Source organism: Delphinus delphis, chromosome 3, assembly GCF_949987515.2.
Source record: "Delphinus delphis chromosome 3, mDelDel1.2, whole genome shotgun sequence".
In the NCBI taxonomy this organism is placed as follows: Eukaryota; Metazoa; Chordata; class Mammalia; order Artiodactyla; family Delphinidae; genus Delphinus; species Delphinus delphis.
Window position 1 is genome coordinate 81,592,278 of NC_082685.1, and position 20,743 is coordinate 81,613,020.

General features: G+C 37.1%; 1 protein-coding gene across 9 annotated transcripts in view; it reads left to right on the plus strand.

Annotated features, from left to right (window-relative positions):
- APC (APC regulator of WNT signaling pathway) overlaps window positions 1-20,743 on the plus strand; it is a 138,392-nt gene that overhangs the window by 76,761 nt on the left and 40,888 nt on the right. For all 9 annotated transcript variants that reach the window (XM_069540591.1, XM_069540592.1, XM_069540593.1 and 6 more), the window contains one exon: window positions 4,747-4,830. In XM_069540591.1, coding sequence (XP_069396692.1) covers window positions 4,747-4,830 — 84 coding nt within the window. The remainder of the gene's footprint in view (window positions 1-4,746; window positions 4,831-20,743) is intronic.

Here is a 20,743-nt window from a genome sequence, read left to right on the forward strand (position 1 = left end):
ATAGAACAAGAGAGATCTTAATTAAGAATGGAAACATAAGCAATAAAGGCAGGGTGGGAAACAGGATTTATTTCATAAAAATTTAAAACATTCATCCTGCAGAAAATAAACTAAGGGAAAATATTTGTACACGTAAGGGGAAAAGGTTAATATCCCTGTGCTATAAGAATTCCTACAAACAATAAGAAAAAGACAACTCTTTTTTTTTTTTTTTTTGGCGGTACGCGGGCCTCTCACTGTTGTGGCCTCTCCTGCTGCAGAGCACAGGCTCCGGATGCGCAGGCTCAGCGGCCATGGCTCACGGGCCCAGCCGCTCTGCGGCATGTGGGATCCTCCCGGACCGGGGCACAAACCCATGTCCCCTGAATCGGCAGGCGGACTCTCAACCACTGCGCCACCAGGGAAGCCCGAGAACTCTTTTTTATATGGGCAGAGGATGTAATCATTCAATTTATTGAAAAGAAAATGTAAATGACCAGTAAAACATACGAATGACTGGGGAACAATTTAGGGAAAGTTGAAACAAAATCCACTCTTGCCCACGCATGTGTTAGTCTCTAGCTATCTCTGTTAACAGTTTGGTTATTTATTTTCTCCATTATTTGTTCAACACATATTTGCACCTAGTATGGTGGTGCCTGCTCTCCTCTATGCCTAATTTTTCACTGTTAAAACAACTCTGATAAACATACTTATTCATATCCTGTAAACGTGCGCAACAGTTTCTCTAGTTCAAGAATCAGTCTATTTCATAAAGAGCTGTATGGTAAATATTTTAGACTTTGTGGCCATATGGTCTCTGTCGTAACTACTCAGCTCTGCCTTTGTAGCAAGAAGGTAACCATAGATGACAATATATAAGCAGATGGGCATGGCTGTGTTTCAGTAAAACTTAATTCATAAATACAGATGGCTACCAAGCCCTAATTTGCTGACCTCTGCTCTAGGGTGTATACCTAAAAGCGTAATTGCTGGTCATAAGGTATGAGTGTTTTGAATAGTGTGTGCCAAATTGCACTCAAAATGATTTTATCAGTTTACATTTCTCCTAGTCATATGTGAGAATTCCCGTTTCTTTTACCTGATTTTTTCAGCAATTGTGAGTCACATTTTATAATTAACAGTCAGTGGGCATTTGAAGCATTATCTTGTCATTTAGTTTGTACTTCCATGAGTACTGCTGAAGCTGATTATCTTTTCATGTATTTATTAGATTTTCATTTTGTCATTTTTCCATATCCTTTGCCCATTTTCTATTATGTTAAATGTCTTATTCTTATGTATTTGAGAGATATTTTAATATCCTCTAGATACCAATCTGTTATACATAATGTATATCACAACCCCTCCCTGCCAAATATGTTACCTACTTTAGCTTCATGATAACAAAATTAGTTTTTGTTATAAAGCTAAATTAATTGTATTGCCATATTTGTGCTTTCTTTGACCTATTTATACATCTTTTCCTATCCTTAAAGATACCCTTGTATTTTTTCCTAATAGTTTTAATGTTTTATTTTTACAATTAGGTCTTTAATTCATCTCACATTTGCTATTATATATGTTTTGGAAGTAGGAATCTAATTATATATATATATATACACACACATATGATTTTTATATCAATGTATATATACTTATTTAATATATACAATGTAATTTTGATTATTTAATAAATATATATTATTAATTATATAATATGTAATTAATTATGTATACACATATACATAACACAGATATACACAGATCGATGCATATTTATGTTGTTAACTAAATTTCCCATTATCACTTGCTGGATGTGCCACTGTTTTCCCATGGATTGGTAATGCTGTCTCTGGCATCTGAGAAGTTTATATTTGCTGGATATTTGTAGACTCTATTCTATTAGCCTGTTTTAGCTTCTCTGTCCCTGCGCTGATAACCACATTTGTTTTATTTGCTATAGCTTTATTAATCTTGGTACCTAGTAGGGTGAGTCCTTCTTATTTTTGTTTGTAAAAATGTGTTTATATTGTTTTGTTACTCATCAAATTCAAGGAAAAGCCTTATGGGCTTTTGATTAGAATTACATTGAATTTATAATTAATTTGAGGAGAATTTATAGCTTTACAATATAAAGATTGGTTCTTGGTTGAAAGGGTGACTCTGGAGCCAGTCCTCCGGGGTTCTAATTCCCTACCTGTCACGTATCAGCACTGTGATCTTGGGTAAACTCTCTGTCTCAGTTTTCCCATTGGTAAAATACTAATAATGATTCCCTGTAAAATGTGAGGATTAAATGAGTTAATATATGTAAAACACTTGGAATCCAGCAAACACTCAGGAAATATTAGGTATTGTTATTAATTTTTTATCTCTCCGTTCATTTAGGTCTTATTTTATGTCCTTCAAAAAAGTTTCGTAATATTCTTCATAAAACTCTTACACATCTTTTTTTTTACATTTATTCCTAGATATCTTACAGTTTTTGTTGCATTGTGAATGGGATTTTCTTTAATTACATTACTAAATTTGATTTATGTGTCCAGCAGTCTTCCTGAACTCTTTTAATAGATTGTCTTAGTAGTTCAAGATTTTCTTGGATTTTCCATTCAAACTGTTATTTTGTTTGCAAGTAATGACAATTTTGTCTTTTCCAGTCCTTTTTTTTCCTCTTTCTATTAAATAAGAACTCTAATACATCTTTGAATAAAAAGCAGTGATAATTTGTCTTCTTCATCTTCTCTTGGCTCTAAAAGGAATCCTTCTGAAATTTCACCATTAAGTATGTTGTTTACTCAAGGTTTTTGATACCATTTATCAAGTTAAGGAATTTACCTTCTATTCCTAATTTGTTGAGAGTTGTCCTGAATTCATATTGAACTATATTACTATATTATTTTTTTAAATCAGTTTTGCAAAAGTAATACCATCTCCATATGCCAGAACAAGTAAGCATTTTTCGTTAAACATAATTTCATAAATATTCAAGATTGTCATATAGAGAATGGAAAGAAATTCTACTGGCTTCTTCCATTTTCCTGTTGAGTAACAGAAGCACAAAGGTTGTTGTGTCAGAAATCATCAAGGCTCAGATTTGACTTCAGGATTTAGTGACCTAATAGCAATACAGAAATGTAGTTCTGTGGAGAGGAGTGTTAGATATGATTTCCTTTTTCATCCTCTGAGTATTAAAAATGTTGACTTAGGACTTTATTGGTGAAGGGGAGCTAGTTACATAGAGAGAGGAGAACAATAAAATATTACAAAGCCACTAATTGTATGTAGTTTCATTGCTTATGTAATGCCAGGAAGTATTTACCATCTGATGTAGAGGTGATCACTCATCTTTGCAGTCTCTTTAGAAAGCTACCAAAAGCACAGGTATTTCTTCTTCAGCATGTTTTCATGATGAAAATTGGATGTGGTAAAATTTCTTAATTAAAGAATACTATTTACCTTAGGTTCACTATTTTCAGAATTATGATATAGGATCAGCACAGTTATAGTGTTACAAAGGAAGGAAAGAAGGGAGGGAGGAAGGATTCTTTTTTGGTGAGTGCAACTCTTTTGAGCTTTTCTGTGTTTGTTTATCATAACATTGGAAAATAGCAACCGTAAGCATTTTTACTATGGCAATAAAATCGTAAAGACATTGTATTTCAGCAAAATTAGATATGCTCAAAGGGTAAGTTTTATATGTAAGTTTTATAACTATATATACTTAAAGCTATTTGTTACAGTACTTTTATTATTTATCTATTGAGGTATACATGCTCAGAAATCTTTTATTGATGGGTGCATAATCATAAAAGTTTGGAAATGACTCCATCTAGCTTTTAACACTTTTTTCCCCATTTTTTGCGGTACGCGGGCCTCTCACTGTTGTGGCCTCTCGCGTTGCGGAGCACAGGCTCCGGACGCGCAGGCTCAGCGGCCATGGCTCACGGGCCTAGCTGCTCCGCGGCATGCGGGATCTCCCCAGACCGGGGCACGAACCCGTGTCCCCTGCATTGGCAGGCGGACTCTCAACCACTGTGCCACCAGGGAAGCCCCCGGCAGTACTTGTTTTTAAAACATATACTTGAAAACACTTTTCCCACATTTTTTCAGTTCCACATTGTTTGATCTATAGTTACTACTTTGTGTTCACTTGAAGGTCTCAGGATATGGGCAGAGCAGTAGCTCTTACCATCATTGTGATCTTAGTGTTGGGAATAAAAATAATGTTTAGCTGCAGTAGGTATTTGGGGAAGCTAAATCTGAAAGGTACCACTGACTTGTAATAAGAATAATTTGGGGGAAGATTATTCTTACTGTTTAAAGCCTGATGTTTTTAAAACAAATCAGCTGCTCTTTCCCTTTACAGGTATACCATGCTTTGTATAAATCCATTACACTGTACTGACATCTGGATTAATATAGAAGATTAAATTCAGATGTAATTTTCTCTTTGTTGAAGTAGTTTTTGAGACTAGCTTTTAAATACCAATTTCACACTCTATGCATCATACAATTTGATATATGACGTGTATTTTTATAGTTTTCCTAAGTAGATCTAGAGATCTGTTGTATAAAGTTAGATTTATTAAAAAAATTGAACTGATCCTAATATGTCATCAGTGTATGAATATATATGCATATCTAATTCTTATATAAGAGTGATTTGGTATAACCCTAAGCTGTTAAGTGGTAACCATAGTACGGTTATTTAAACTAATGTTTTTAATAAAAATAGATCTAATTTGGTTACTTATTTTATTTTAGCGAAGAATAACCAGAATTCAACAAATAGAGAAGGACATACTTCGTATACGACAGCTTTTACAGTCCCAAGCAACAGAAGCAGAGGTTAGTAAATTGTCTCTTTTGTTTGCAGACATAAATATAGGTAGTTATTCTAAGAAGAGGAAATAGGTACAATTAACGTGGCATCATTGAAATAGGTGCTCTAAAGAATTGAGACACTTAATAAGTTTATAAGTTTTTTCACTAAATTAAATAGATTTCAAAAACCTTTACTACTTTGGTTTCTTCATAACTTTAAGGCAGTTAAAATTTATAGAGCCATAAATACAGATACCTTACTTCAGTTATCTGTTTTCGTATAATCAGATAACTAACTTAATTTGGCTACTAACAATTTGTAAATAAGCTATCTCTTTGTATGTAATCCATAGTAAGAATTGATCATACACATATATCTATGCTTACTCTACAAACTCCATTAAAATGGCAGTAAAAGGATAAAATGAAAAATCACAAATACCAGGGGAGGTGACATCAATAAAATTTGGGGAGCTAGAAAGCAGGTAAACAAATTACTCTTCTAGCTTATGGTAGAGAGTTGACCCCTGAGTCAGCAGTAGGAAGTCAGGAAGCAACCCATTTTACACTGTGGAGTCCTACAAGGTTCCGGAATTGGTTACACCTGGATATGCTACCTCTGGATGTGGGGATTAAGAAAGAGGTTAAAAGCAAGAGGATGACTGAAAGTTTAAGAAGCCGGTGGAGCCTCCAGAACCTCTCTTCAACTCTGCATGGCTAAGTGACTGCTACTTTCCAGTCTCAGCAAAAGCTGAGAGATTATTCTGGAAAAGGTAAAACAAAGGGTCTTTGGATAAGGGTAATCCTAGTATAGTTGAAGTTGGGAGGGAGGTATCATACTAAAAACTGAAATAAGTGAAAATTTCCTTACTGAATGCTGAAACCCTCATTGGCATCCAGCTTTATAATACAGGCAAGTTTCTAGAAGCAACTTCTCTAAGAAATGTGACTAACCCAGGAAGAGAGACCTAAAGGTACTGACACTGGAGGATTCCTCAATAAAACATCCCAGCTAGACCACCCTACTGGATGGCTACAGCTGACAGACTCCATCCTTTAGGCATAGAGCTTCATAGGCCGTCCATTCCTAAATATGGCTAGACAGCTAAAGACCACCAGAGATTTTAAGAAAGTTTCTAATAAAAAAGATTTAATGGAAATAAAGACTATACAAGAAGAAAAAAACTTAAGAAAAGTAGAACTAACATTAATATTCTCAAGATAAAAGATAATTTATCCATAAAGTGAGAAAATGATGGTATACAAAAGGAACATTCAGAGAATTTAAAAAAGAGTTCTTGGGAATTAAAATTGTAATAGTAGAAATGAAAATCTCAACAGAAAGGTTAAAAGATAAATTTCTCAGAAAATAGCACAAAGGAATAACGCAATGGAAAATAGAAAAGATAAGAAAGTCAGAGAATCATTCTAGGAGGGTTCAATACCCAAATAAAAAGGGGGTTCCAGAAAGAGAATGGACAAACTAGAGGAAGGAAATCCTAAAAATAAATTAAAATTCCCCAGAACTGAAGGGCATAGTTTTCCAGATAAAATGGTCTCTCCAGTATCCAGTGCCACAGATGAAAATCCCACACTAGGTACATCATGATGAAATTTCATCTCACTGAGAATAAAGAGTAAATCTTAAAACCTTGTAGAGAAGGAGAAGAAAACAAATTTCACACAAAGAAACAGGAATACAAATGTCTTTAGGTATATAAACAGCACACTGGAATCTGGGAAGTAGAGTAGCAATTTCTTAAAACTTCTGTAAGATTATTTTCAGCTATGTTCCCAAACCAGTTCTCTGACACCACTAGTTGTCCTACAGTTCAAATCAGTTCTGACACTACCCAGACTTAGCGTAGACCCTACATTTAAGGGTAAAGTCATTCACAAGACTGCCCTCACTTCAGGTACCAGGCAAGTTTCAGGTGTCCCAAACCATCTGCACTCTGCCCAGCTTGTTATAAATTCTACCCAAGTGGGTGTATTGCACTACAGTTCAGTTCTGACATTAACTACTTGGAGGGAGCCTAGACCTTACAGATTAAGGGCAGAGCCCTTCACAAGACTACGCCCACTTCAGATGCCAAGCCTCCCATACTTCTGCAAATTTGGGGTGTCCTACAACAGCCTTAGGTTTGATAATTCACTTCAGTGACTCAGAACTCAGTAAAAGTTCTACACTTATGATTACAGTTTTATTAAAAAGGATGCAGATCAGGAACAGCCGAGTGAGACACATAAGGCAGGACCTAGAGAAGGTGAGGGTGGAGGATGCAGAGCTTCCGTGATCTCTCATGGAATCTGGACACATCACTCTCCCAGGACATCTTTGTGTTCACCAAGCAGGAAGCTGCATTGAGCTTCAGTGTCCAGAGTTTTTATTGGGGTTTCATTATGTAGGCATGCTTGATTAAACAAGTGGCTACATGATTGAACTCAGTTTCCAGCACCCTTCCCATCCCTGGAGGTCAGTCTTGACTAGTTCAACCGTCTAGTCACATGGTTGGCCTTTCAGGTGACCAGCACCCATCCTGAAGCTATCTAAGGATCCCCCATGGGTCACCTCATCTGCATGGCAAACTCAAGAAATTCCAAGGGTTTTTGAAGCTCTGTGCAAAGAACAAAGGGACAAAGACCATATATATATATTTTTTATTATACCACACGAGCCTATAAATTTATCTCTAGTCAACTGCCTATTAAATTTGAGAGTAGAATGCATTTTCAGATAGTCAAAGTATCAAAAATATGTATTTCTCTATACTGTTTTCTGGAAGCTATTAGTGGATATAGTTAAAATGAGAAGGTAAAGCAAGAAAAATGAAGATTTGGGATCCAAGACATAAAGAATACAATACAAGAGAAAGACATGAAAGACTCCCCAGAATGAAGATGAAGGGAGATTCTGAGACTAATGATAGAGAAAGTAACAAGTCCCTGTTGGTACAGTTGAGAAGATTCTGGGAGAGATGAGTCTAAGAAGATGAAATCAGTAGACTACTTAATGTTTTTGAATTTATTGAAAGGAAAAGAAATTTACACAGTAGGAGAGAAACTGTGAGGGTGTCATAAGTACACAGAACACCAAATAAACAAAACAAAAAAAAGATACTCCATGGACAATGAGAAGTTGTAAAGGAAAGAATCATAGTATACCACCTGTCACTCATGACTATAATTTAATAATCAAAATAATGCAAATAGGGAACAACTTATCTAACTATAAAATGTAAATTGGACAAATAGAGGAACAGTATGAGTGTGGTGTGTTAAGGATGGAGTATTGATAAAAGAGAAATCAGTCCTCATCTTACATAATAGGAAATCAATAAATGAGGCATTAAACTAAGAAAAGCAGAACCTAGCAACACAAGCAGGTTATTTAGAGATAGAGAAGTGAATTCAAAAAAAAAAAAAATCCTCTGAAGGAGATGAAACTGTTTGCCTTAAGATAGCAGAAAATGGGACAGAGCAAGCAAGTGTGAAAGACCACTGTTCATTGTCACAAGGCTTTAGAACTAATGATTATTTCAACTGTGTGTAACTATGATAAAAATAAAACATAAAAGAGCCAAGGCCATCATTTAGAAGATATTTATACTTATCTTCCTCTATAATCTGGATTGGCTTAATAATTATACCTTGATAATGGTGATTAGTAAAGAACTTAAGAGGAGCTTAGAGAAAGCAGAAACGTTGGCAGCAGTATATCCTAGGAAAAGTCATGTTTAATATACTATCAGTGAGTAACAAGAAGACCAAGAAATGGAAGTAAGGGGAAGGTACTATCTCAGTGGAACACAAATACTGTATATTTATACATGCTAGAAACTGAATGTTACTGAGGCTTGTGCATATTTGTCAACTCTGCAGCTGAAATTTGGTTTTGATCACCATATAGAAGGATGGGGGTGTAAAAGACCATCCCCTCACCTATCTGTTTATAGCCAGCGAATTTGGGCACTTCTCACCTTGTTTATAGGTAAATAATAAGAAAACCTACATGGGTCTTAAGTGAACTATTGCTGAATAAGTCTCGGAGAAGCATGTGGGAGGCTCAGAGAAAATAAATTTTCAGGAAATTATTTGCTTCTTTAGTCAACTGCAGGAAGACCTGTCTGTGCAACAGGAGCAAAAGAAAAGCTGAATAAAAATCCACATTGAACAATAAACAACAGAATTGTTGCTAGGAAAAATTGGCTCAGTGTTTGGGGACAGATTTGAGACACATCAATGGAAAGTTTCTAACGTGTAGCCAGATTCAGACTCACATTCCAGATCATGAAAAAGGAAGAGACTGCAAAGAGTGAAACATCAGCATAGTGCTGTTTTCTAAATATAATTCCTAAAAACACAATGAAGCATTTATTGATATTTTTAAATGTTTATGATATACAAAGTAGCATGTACACTTTGATCCCATTTTTTAAAAGATACACACAAACATAGTATATCAGAAATAATATGAAAAGGCAGATAACCATTCTTAATACCTCCTAGTTTTTCTGGTTTGGCCAGTTGTTTTGTAACTTTTTTATACTAACGACGTCCAGTTTTTATAATGGGAGAAAACTTTTGTATACAAAACAAATTTGTCATGTCCTGTCATGGCCAGCACATATTTTCCACCTGTGGAAAATTTGATCAAATAATGAACAGTTCTGTTTTGAGCCAAAAACAGTGCAGGCCCATTTATACACAGGGAAGACAACTGTTTCTAATGTTAAAAGTACAGGTTTTGAAAGTGTAGAGTCCTTTTTAAGACTATATTCGTCCATGCTTGTCTTTTAAAATATCTTTGGATTCAGTACATCTAAATTTGAAATATGTAGAAACATGTATTTGCTAAATAGGCAGTTTAAGTATAGTGTAATAGTCATATTGCTAAAAGTAGTTTAACCTGGCTGTCCTAAGTCAATATAAACTAAATATTTGTAACATAATGATTAAGTGTCCTTCTTGCAATGTTGACTCTTAAGGACTTTTAAAAAAAAACCCAAAAACCAGTATCTCTTTGCTTCTTTTTCAGTGTCATTGGCATTACTCTATGTGGCGTTCTGGTTATTATGACCCCTTTTGGCTTTCCAGTGTAGTTTATCTGTGTTTTGGTGGTGTTTTTTTTTTTTTAATATAGCAGGTTCTTATTAGTCATCAGTTTATACACATCAGTGTATACATGTCAATCCCAATCGCCCAATTCATCACACCACCACCCCCACCCCCTGCCGCTTTCCGTCCTTGGTGTCCATATGTTTGTTCTCTACCTCTCTGTCTCTATTTCTGCCCTGAAAACCGGTTCATTTGTACAGTTTTTCTAGGTTCCACATATATGCGTTAATAATATATGATGTTTGTTTTTTTGTTTCTGACTGACTTCACTCTGTATGACAGTCTCTAGATCCATCCATGTCTCTACAAATGACCCAATTTCGTTCCTTTTTATTGCTGAGTAATACACCATTGTATATATGTACCACATCTTCTTTATCCATTTATCTGTCGATGGGCATTTAGGTTGCTTCCATGACCTGGCTGTTGTAAATAGTGCTGCAGTGAACATTGGGGTGCATGTGTCTTTCTGAATTATGGTTTTCTCTGGGTATATGCGCAGTAGTGGGATTGCTGGGTCATATGGTAATTCTCTTTTTAGTTTTTTAAGGAACCTCCATATTGTTCTCTATAGTGGCTGTATCAATTTACGTTCCCATCACCAGTGCAAGAGGGTTCCCTTTTCTCCACACTCTCTCTAGCACTTGTTGTTCATAGACTTTCTGGTGATGCCCATTCTAACTGGTGTGAGGTGATACCTCATTGTAGTTTTTTTTTTTTTTTTTTTTGCGGTTCACGGGCCTCTCACTGTTGTGGCCTCTCCCGTTGTGGAACACAGGCTCCGGACGCACAGGCCCAGTGGCCATGGCTCACGGGCCTAGCCGCTCTGCGGCACATGGGATCTTCCCAGACCAAGGCATGAACCTGTGTCCCCTGCATCAGCAGGCGGACTCTCAACCACTGCGCCACCAGGGAAGCCCTGTAGTTTTTTTTTTGTTTTTTGGTTTTTTTTGCGGTACGCGGGCCTCTCACTGTTGTGACCTCTCTCACCGCGGAGCACAGGCTCCGGACGCACAGGCTCAGCAGCCATGGTTCACAGGCCCAGCCGCTCTGCAGCATGTGGGATCTTCCCGGACCAGGGCACGAACCCATGTCCCCTGCATAGGCAGGTGGACTCTCAACCACTGTGCCACCAGGGAAGCCCTCATTGTAGTTTTGATTTGCATTTCTTTAATAATTAGTGATGTTGAGCAGCATTTCATGTACTTCTTGGCCATCTGTATGTCTTCTTTGGAGAAGTGTCTATTTAGGTCTTCTGCCCATTTTTGGATTGGGTTGTTTGTTTTTTTTAATATTGAGCTGCATGAGCTGTTTATATATTTTGGAGATTAATCCTTTGTCCATTGATTTGTTTGCAAATATTTTCTCCCACTCTGAGGGTTGTCCTTTTGTCTTGTTTATGGTTTCCTTTGCTGTGCAAAAGGTTTTAAGTTTCATTAGGTCCCATTTGTTTATTTTTATTTTTATTTCCATTACTCTAGGAGGTGGATCAAAAAAGATCTTGCTGTGATTTATGTCAAAGAGTGTTCTTCCTATGTTTTCCTCTAAGAGTTTTATAGTGTCCGGTCTTACATTTAGGTCTCTAATCCATTTTGAGTTTATTTTTGTGTATGGTGTTAGGGAGCGTTCTAATTTTATTCTTTTACATGTAGCTGTCCGGTTTTCCCAGCACCACTTATTGAAGAGACTGTCTTTTCTCCATTGTATATCCTTGCCTCCTTTGCCATAGATTAATGTACCATAGGTGCATGGGTTTATCTCTGCATTTTCTGTCTTGTTCCATTGATCTATATTTCTGTTTTTGTGCCAGTACCATATTGTCTTGATTACTGTAGCTTTGTAGTATAGTCTGAAGTCAGGGAGTCTGATTCCTCCAGCTCCATTTTTTTCCCTCAAGACTGCTTTGGCTATTCGGGGTCTTTTGTGTCTTCATAAAAATTTTAAGATTTTTTTGTTTTCGTTTTGTAAAAATTGCCATCGGTAATTTAATAGAGATTGCATTGAATCTGTAGATTGCTTTGGGTAGTATAGTTGTTCTCACAATATTGATTCTTCTAATCCAAGAACATGGTATATCTCTCCATCTGTTGGTATCATCTTTAATTTCTTTCATCAGTGTCTTATAGTTTTCTGCATACAGGTCTTTTGTCTCTCTAGGTAGGTTTATTCCTAGGTATTTTATTCTTTTTCTTGCAGTGGTAAATGGGAGTGTTATCTTAATTTCACTTTCAGATTTTTCATCTTAGTGTATAGGAATGCAAGAGATTTCTGTGCATTAATTTTGTATCCTGCAGCTTTACCAAATTCATTGATTAGCTCTAGTAGTTTTCTGGTAGCATCTTTAAGATTCTCTATGTATAGTATCATGTCATCTGCAAACAGTGACAGCTTTACTTCTTCTTTTCTGATTTGGATTCCTTTTATTTCTTTTTCTTCTCTGACTGCTGTGGCTAAAACTTCCAAAACTATGTTGAATAATAGTGGTGAGAGTGGACATCCTTGTCTTGTTCCTGATCTTAGAGGAAATGCTTTCAGTTTTTCACCATTGAGAACGACGTTGGCTGTGGGTTTGTCTTATACGGCCTTTATTATGTTGATGTAGGTTCCCTCTATGCCAACTTCCTGGAGAGTTTTTATCATAAATGGGTGTTGAATTTTGTCAAAAGCTTTTTCTGCATCTATTGAGATGATCATATGGTTTTTATTTTTTAATTTGTTAACATGGTGTATCACATTGATTGATTTGCATATATTGAAGAATCCTTGCATCCCTGGGATAAATCCCTTTGATCCACTTGATCATGGTGTACGATCTTTTTAATATGTTGTTGGATTCTGTTTGCTAGTATTTTGTTGAGGATTTTTGCATCTATATTCATTGGTGATATTAGTCTGTAATTTTCTTTTTTTGTAGTATCTTTGTCTGGTTTTGGTATGAGGGTGATGGTGGCCTCATAGAATGAGTTTGGGAGTGTTCCTTCCTCTGCAATCTTTTGGAAGAGTTTGAGAAGGATGGGTGTTAGCTATTCTCTAAATGTTTGATAGAATTCACCTGTGAAGCCATCTGGTATTAGACTTTTGTTTGTTGGAAGCTTTCTAGTCAGAGTTTCAATTTCATTACTGGTGATTGGTCTGTTCATATTTTCTACTTCTTTCTGGTTCAGTCTTGGAAGGATATACCTTTCTAAGAATTTGTCCATTTCTTCCAGGTTGTCCATTTTATTGGCCTATATAGAGTTGTCTGCAGTAGTCTCTTAGGATGCTTTGTATTTCTGTGGTGTCTGTTGTAACTTCTCCTTTTTCATTTCAAATTTTATTGATTTGAGTCCTCTCCCTCTTTTTCTTGATGAGTCTGGCTAATGGTTTATCAATTTTGTTTATCTTCTCAAAGAACCAGCTTTTAGTTTTATTGATCTTTGCTATTGTTTTCTTTGTTTCTATTTCATTTATTTCTGCTCTGCTCTTTTTGATTTCTTTCCTTCTGCTAACTTTGGGTTTTGTTTGTTCTTCTTTCTCTAGTTCCTTTAGGTGTAAGGTTAGATTGTATATATCAGATTTTTCTTGTTTCTTGAGGTAGGCTTGTATAGCTATAAATTTCCCTCTTAGAACTGCTTTTGCTGCATCCCATAGGTTTTGGATCATCGTGTTTTCATTGTCATTTGTCTCTAGGTATTTTTTTATTTCCTCTTTAATTTCTTCAGTGATCTCTTGGTTATTTAGTAACGTATTGTTTAGCCTCCATGTGTTTGTTTTTTTATGTTTTTTCCCCTGTAATTGATTTCTAATCTCATAGCACTGTGGTCAGAAAAGATGCTTGATATGATTTTAATTTTCTTAAATTTACTGAGACTTAATTTGTGACCCAAGAATGTTCCGTGTGCACTTGGGAAGAAAGTGTAATCTGCTGTTTTTGGATGGAATCTCCTATAAATATCAATTAAATCTATCTGGTCTATTGTGTCAGTTAAAGCTCATGTTTCCTTATTAATTTTCTGTTTGGATGATCTGTTCATCATTGTAGGTGAGGTGTTAAAAGTCCCCCACTATTATTGTGTTACTGTTGATTTCCTCTTTTATAGCTGTTAGCAGTTAGTTGCCTTATGTATTGACGTGCTCCTGTGTTGGGTGCATATATATTCATAATTGTTATATCTTCTTCTTCTTGGATTGATCCCTTGATCATTATGTAGTGTCCTTCCTTGTCTTTTGTAACATTCTTTATTTTAAAGTCTATTTTATCTGATATGAGTATAGCTACTCCAGCTTTCTTTTGATTTCCATTTGCATGGAATATCTTTTTCCAGCCCCTCACTTGCCATCAGTATGTGTCTTAGGTCTGAAGTGGGTCCCTTGTAGACAGCATATATATGGGTTTTGTTTTTGTATACATTCAGCGAGCCTGTCTTTGGTTGGAGCATTTAATCCATTCACGTTTAAGGTAATTATCGATATGTATGTTCCTGTGACCATTTTCTTAATTGTTTTGGGTTTGTTTTTGTAGGTCCTTTACTTCTCTTGTGTTTCCCACTTAGAGAAGTTCCTTTAGCATTTGTTGTAGAGCTGGTTTGGTGGTGCTGAATTCTTAGCTTTTGCTTGCCTGTAAAGCTTTTGATTTCTCCATCGAGTCTGAATGAGATCCTTGCTGGGTAGAGTAACCTTGGTTTTAGGTTCTTCCCTTTCATCACTTTAAGTATATCATGCCACTCCCTTCTGGCTTGTAGACTTTCTGCTGAGAAATCAACTGTTAACCTTATGGGAGTTCCCTTGTATGTTATTTGTTGTTTTTCCCTTGCTGCTTTCAATAATTTTTCTTGGTCTTTAATTTTTGCCAATTTGATTACTATGTGTCTCGGCGTGTTTCTCCTTGGGTTTATCCTATATGGGACTCTCTGCACTTCCTGGACTTGGGTGGCTATTTCCTTTCCCATGTTAGGGAAGTTTCGACTATGATCTCTTCAAATATTTTTTCAGGTCCTTTCTCCCTCTCTTCTTCTGGGACCCCTACAATGCTAATGTTGTTATGTTTAATGTTGTCCCAGAGGTCTCTTAGGCTGTCTTCATTTCTTTTCATTCTTTTTTCTTTATTGTGTTCTGCAGCAGTGAATTCCACCATTCTGTCTTCCAGGTCACTTGTCTGCTTTTCTGCCTCAGTTATTCTGCTATTGATTCCTTTTAGTGTGTTTTTCATTTCAATTATTGTATTGTTCATCTCTGTTTGTTTGTTCTTTAATTCTTCTAGGTCTTCGTTAAACATTTCTTGCATCTTCTCGACCTTTGCCTCCATTCTTTTTCCGAGGTCCTGGATCATCTTCACTATCATTATTCTCAATTCTTTTTCTGGAAGGTTGCCTATCTCCACTTCATTTAGTTGTTTTTCTGGTGTTTTATCTTGTTCCTTCATCTGGTACATAGCCCCTCTGCCTTTTCATCTTGTCTATCTTTCTGTGGATGTGGTTTTTGTTCCACAGGCTGCAGAATTGTAGTTCTTCTTGCTTCTGCTGTCTGCCCTCTGGTGGTTGAGGCTATCTAAGACGCTTGTGCAGCTGTGTTTTTTTTTTTCCTTGATCAAACTTAACTACACTCTATTTTTTAAATTGTTTTTAAAGAGACAGCTTTTGTTTTTATTGAGCAGCACTGTGGGGTTTTTTTAAATTTATTTATTTATTCATTTTTGGCTGCATTGGGTCTTTGTTGCTGCATGCGGGCTTTCTCTAGCTGCGGCGAGCAGGGGCTACTCTTTGTTGTGGTGCATCAGCTTCTCATTGCAGTGGCTTCTCTTGTTGTGGAGCACGGGGTCTAGGTGCACGGGCTTCAGTAGTTGTGGCTCGCAAGCTCTAGAGCACAGGCTCAGTAGTTGTGGCTTGTGGGCTTAGTTCCGTGGCATGTGGGATCTTCCCGGATCAGGACTCGAACCCCTGTCCCCTGTGTTGACAGGCGGATTCTTTACCACTGTGCCACCAGAGAAGCCCTGTAATTTCTTTTTTGATATTTTATGCTTTGAGCTTTTGCTTCTTTCTAGCTTATTTAGTTATAGTTAGTTTTTATTCCCACCATCTTTCTTTTTTTTTTTTTTTTTTCCCAGTACGCGGGCCTCTCACTGTTGTGGCCTCTCCCGCTGTGGAGCACAGGCTCTGGACGCGCAGGCTCAGTGGCCATAGCTCATGGGTCTAGCCGCTCCGCGGCATGTGGGATCCTCCTGGACTGGGGCACGAACCCGTGTCCCCTGCATTAGCAGGCAGACTCTCAACCACTGCGCCACCAGGGAAGCCCTCCACATCTTTCTTATATTCTGATTATTGCTATTTGGCTGCATCAGCAGGGTTTTTTTTCTATTTCTAGATCAATATTCACATTTTTTCTATTTGATTGACTCCTTTATGTGTATGAAACAGCCCTCCTTAATTCCATTTAATGCTCTTCACCTTGAATTTTATTTTGTTTGCTATTAGTATTACTGCACTGGCCTTCTTTCTTTCATCATTTGCTTGGTGTAACATATTCCCTGTCTGTATATTTCCAAATTTTACCAACTTTCTGGCCTCTGAAAATTCCTTAAAAAAATTGTCATTTGTTAATAACAATTCATTTTCCAGCACAATTATAAGGTTATGGCAGATTGGGGGCTTGTTTGTGTTTTTTGTATTCAGATTTTTATTTAGATCATTGGATTTGGGGCTGACTGTCTACCACTGTGACCTAATCTAATTCTTGTTTCTTTTTGTTATAATAATGGTCATATCATTCATAGTCTAAAATGTTTACATTTATTCAGTGAATGAAAACTAAAAGAAGGTGCTGTGTCTTATTCGAGAAAGAAAACTCTAATTTTGCTGTTTCATGTTTCTTTATTCCATTATTATCATTTTTCTAATATAGATCAGAGAGAGAAGCTTGAAAATAGAGAAAACTGGGAATCAGATACTCATAAATTAGGTCACATACAGTGAAGACAAGAAAAGAAAAGATGTCTGCTAAATAATTTCTCTACCGTGAAGCATCTTATTATTATTTTTTTTTTTTCGGTACGGGGGCCTCTCACTGTTGTGGCTTCTCCCGTTGCGGAGCACAGGCTCTGGACACGCAGGCTCAGCGGCCATGGCTCACGGGCCTAGCCGCTCCGCGGCATATGGGATCCTCCCGGACCGGGGCACGAACCCGCGTCCCCTGCATCAGCAGGTGGACTCTCTACCACTGCGCCACCAGGGAAGCCCCTGAAGCATCTTATAACACTGTCTTTGCCCTACCTGCTGACAACTCTGGTTTAGGGCCTAGATGTGGAACATAATTCAGATGATGTAATTATTACACATGATTCAAATCTCAAAAGTTCCAAAAGGATATGTGAGGCAACCAGTGCTGCCACTTTCTTATGTATCATTTCAGACAGGTTTTTTACTGGCAAACTCGTACATTTGGGGGTGGGGGGTGCTCAGAAGGGTGCAAACTGTGAGGTAAATTATGGCATGGTTTAACAATCTCTAGAAAATAGCCAGTGAGAAATATTTATTAAAATCCCATGCAGAGTACTCTTACAACCCATTAATAAGGAGACAACCACACTTACAAATGAGCAAAAGATTTGAATACACGTTTCACCAGAAAAATATATAGGAATGGCTCGTAAACACATGAAAATGTGCTCAACATCATTAGTCACTAGGGAAATGCAAGTTAAAACCACAATGAGATACCACTTCACACTCATTAGGGTGGCTGTAATCATAAAGAAAACAGTAAGCTTTGGCAGAGTTATGGATAAATAGAAGCCGTCATACATTGCTGCTGAGAATCTAAAATGGTTTGGCCACTTGAAAAGTGTGGCAGTCACCTGAAGTATTAAACGTACCATTATCATATGACACAGCAATTCCACTTCTAGGTATCTATCTAAGAGAAATGGAAACATGTCCACACAGAGACTTTCACTTGAATGTTCATGGCAGTATTATTCACAATAGCCCCAAAGTAGAAAAATGCAAATGTGTATCAACTGGTGAATTAATAAACAAAATATGGTATACCCTTACAATGGAATACTGTTTGGCAATAGAAAGGAACAAATTGATGAGACATACTCTAACAGAGACGAACCTCAAAAACATTTTACTAAATAAAAGTAGCTAGACACGTAAGTCCACATATTCCGCTTATAATTAACGTACAGAAAAGACAAATTCATAAAGACAAAGTAGATTTATATTTACCTGAGGCTGTGGGTGGGAATTGGGATTAACTATAAAGGGTTCTTTTAGAACACAAAGGATCTTTTTAGAGTGATGAAAATGTTTTAAAACTGGAGTATTGTGATGCTTGGTAAGTTTATTAAAAATCATTGAGCCATACACTTAAAGTGGGCCAATTCTGAGATATGTAAATACCTCAACAAAATTGTTTTGTTTGTTTTTTTAATTTTTTTAGTCCTAGGATAGAAAACTGGGGAAGGTGTCCAGCAACTATGGGAATAAGGAAACTAGATAGGATTATTCTTTCAAAGGAATCAGAAACAATCTCTTTGTTCTCAGTGTTAGCAGTAGTTTTAGATAGTGATCAAAGAGCACAGACAGGCCTGTAGCCTAGGATCAGTGAAAGAATAAAGGGAAGTAAATAAATAAAGAAAACTAAAGATAGTAAGTGTTAAATATTACTTTGTGCTCTAGAGTCAGAATGCTTGGGTTGTGATCCCAGCTCTGGCTCTGCCATTTACTAGGTATGTGACCTAAAGCCAGGTACTTATCATCTGTGCCTCCTCAGTTTCTTCATCTGTAAAATGGGGATAATAATAGTACGTGCTTCATAGAGTTGATGTAAGGATTAAATAAATCAATAGGTGCCAAGTGATCAGTGCATAACAAACATTAGATTTTTTTTTTTTAACTTCATTATTTTCATCATTATCACCATCATCAGTTGGGCCTGGCAGTCCTGCAGGCCTACTGTGTTTTTCTGGATTCGCCCTTCTCTCTCTACTGGAAATGACTATTTCTGATGTCTGCTAATCTTTGTCCTTCTAATAATTTCATCTCCTCCTTCACAGAGAAAACAGTAGCTATCGTCAGAGCTCTCTCTCCTTCCTACCAGGAAGCATTCTGCCTTCCTTCCTGTGCTTTGGATTTTCAGTTCCTGCCTTCTCAGGAACTTTGTACTCTTACCTCGTTTCTCTCACATGTTTATCTTCTTTCTCTTCTGTAACATCTTTTCATTGGAATTTAAACATGCTCGAGTCTTATCTTTAAAAATAGAAAATGAACCTTCCTCAATTCCACCTCTCCCTGCAACTGTTCTTCATCTGTCCCCTTCCCGTCCTCATTGTCTTTTCCTAATCTTCACTCCAAAGGTGTTTCTAGACTCCAAGTCTGTATTTCCTCCCCACCATTCACACACACCAGTCTAGTCTCTATTCTCATAGTTTCACTGAAATGGATCATTGATAACTTCCATATTGCCAATTAAATTGACATTTTCAGTCTTCATCTTGATACTTTCCACATTACTGAACACTGTTGCTTGAAATATTACACTCTTGGCATCTTTTTTTGGTTCATACGCATTCCTTAAGACAAATTTCTCTTTTCTCTTTATTTTTTCTCCCTCCCTGAGACCATCTTATTTATACTTAGGGCTTTACTCACCAGCTGTATGCTTTTGGCTCTCAAATTCATTTTTCTAGCCCTGAGCTCCAGACTCCGAAATCTGTGTACCTGCTCTGCATCTCTACTTAGTTGTCTTAAAGGCACTTTAAATCCAACATATCCAAAGCATAATTAATGATCTTCTCCTCCTAAGTCCTCCTTATGAGCCCCACATCCTCCAAAATACCCTCATTCTCCTTTAGTATTACCTATCTCTGTGAATGGTACCATCATTATTCAGTCGTGTGAGCTAAGGAACACAGGAGTAATTCTTGACACCAGACCTCTTCCTCCACTCGCCATATCCAATCTATCATGTAGTCTTTCAGATTTACCTCTGTCTCCACTGCCTTTATCTGCATCACTGCTTCCCTAGGTGTAAAGTACCATTATCTAATACCTACTTTAATACATAGTCTCCAAACTTGTCTCTTCTCTTTCCTACCTACTTAGACCATTTTAAATTTGACTTTAAAAACTCAAAATACACGCACCTTTTCCTGTTAGTATTACTGGTATTAGTTATGTGAGGGCAAGAGTGCCATCTGAGAATCACACTAAATTCAGTAAAATCAGTAAGTTTTTTGTTTTTGTTTTTGTTTTTACCATCTTTCTGTTCTACTCTTCACACTATAGTTCTTTGATGTTCTAGAGCAAGCCATGTTTCCTCCCAGCCCAGTTTCTTTGCATATGGTCTTCTGTTTACCTAAAACCTTCACCTTCTATCCCCATCCCATTTCCTAGAACTCCTGTTTGTATTTAGATGTCAGTTCAGACAACGCTTCCTAAGGGAGCTCTTCCCCCCAAGTCCCCACAACGTATGGCATCCCTCTGGTGTATATCCTTACAGCACCCTGTACCCTTCCTCAGCGTACTTGTCAAAGTTTTAACTCTATTGTCATTTCTCTCATTATTTGATAGCATCCCTGACTAGACTGAAGCTTGAAGAGTGTGTTGAGCAGTGTCTGGTTTTGCCAACGCTGTATTCCCCACCATCTAGTGAAAGTAACCAACATGGCAGATACTCAGTACTCTTATATTGACGTCTTCAATTATGTTAGTGTCAAATCTTAGTGGATTTAGTGGGTTTTGTTTTGTTTTGTTTTGCGGTACGTGGGCCTCTCACTGTTGTGGCCTCTCCTGTTGCGGAGCACAGGCTCCGGACACGCAGGCTCAGCGGCCGTGGCTCA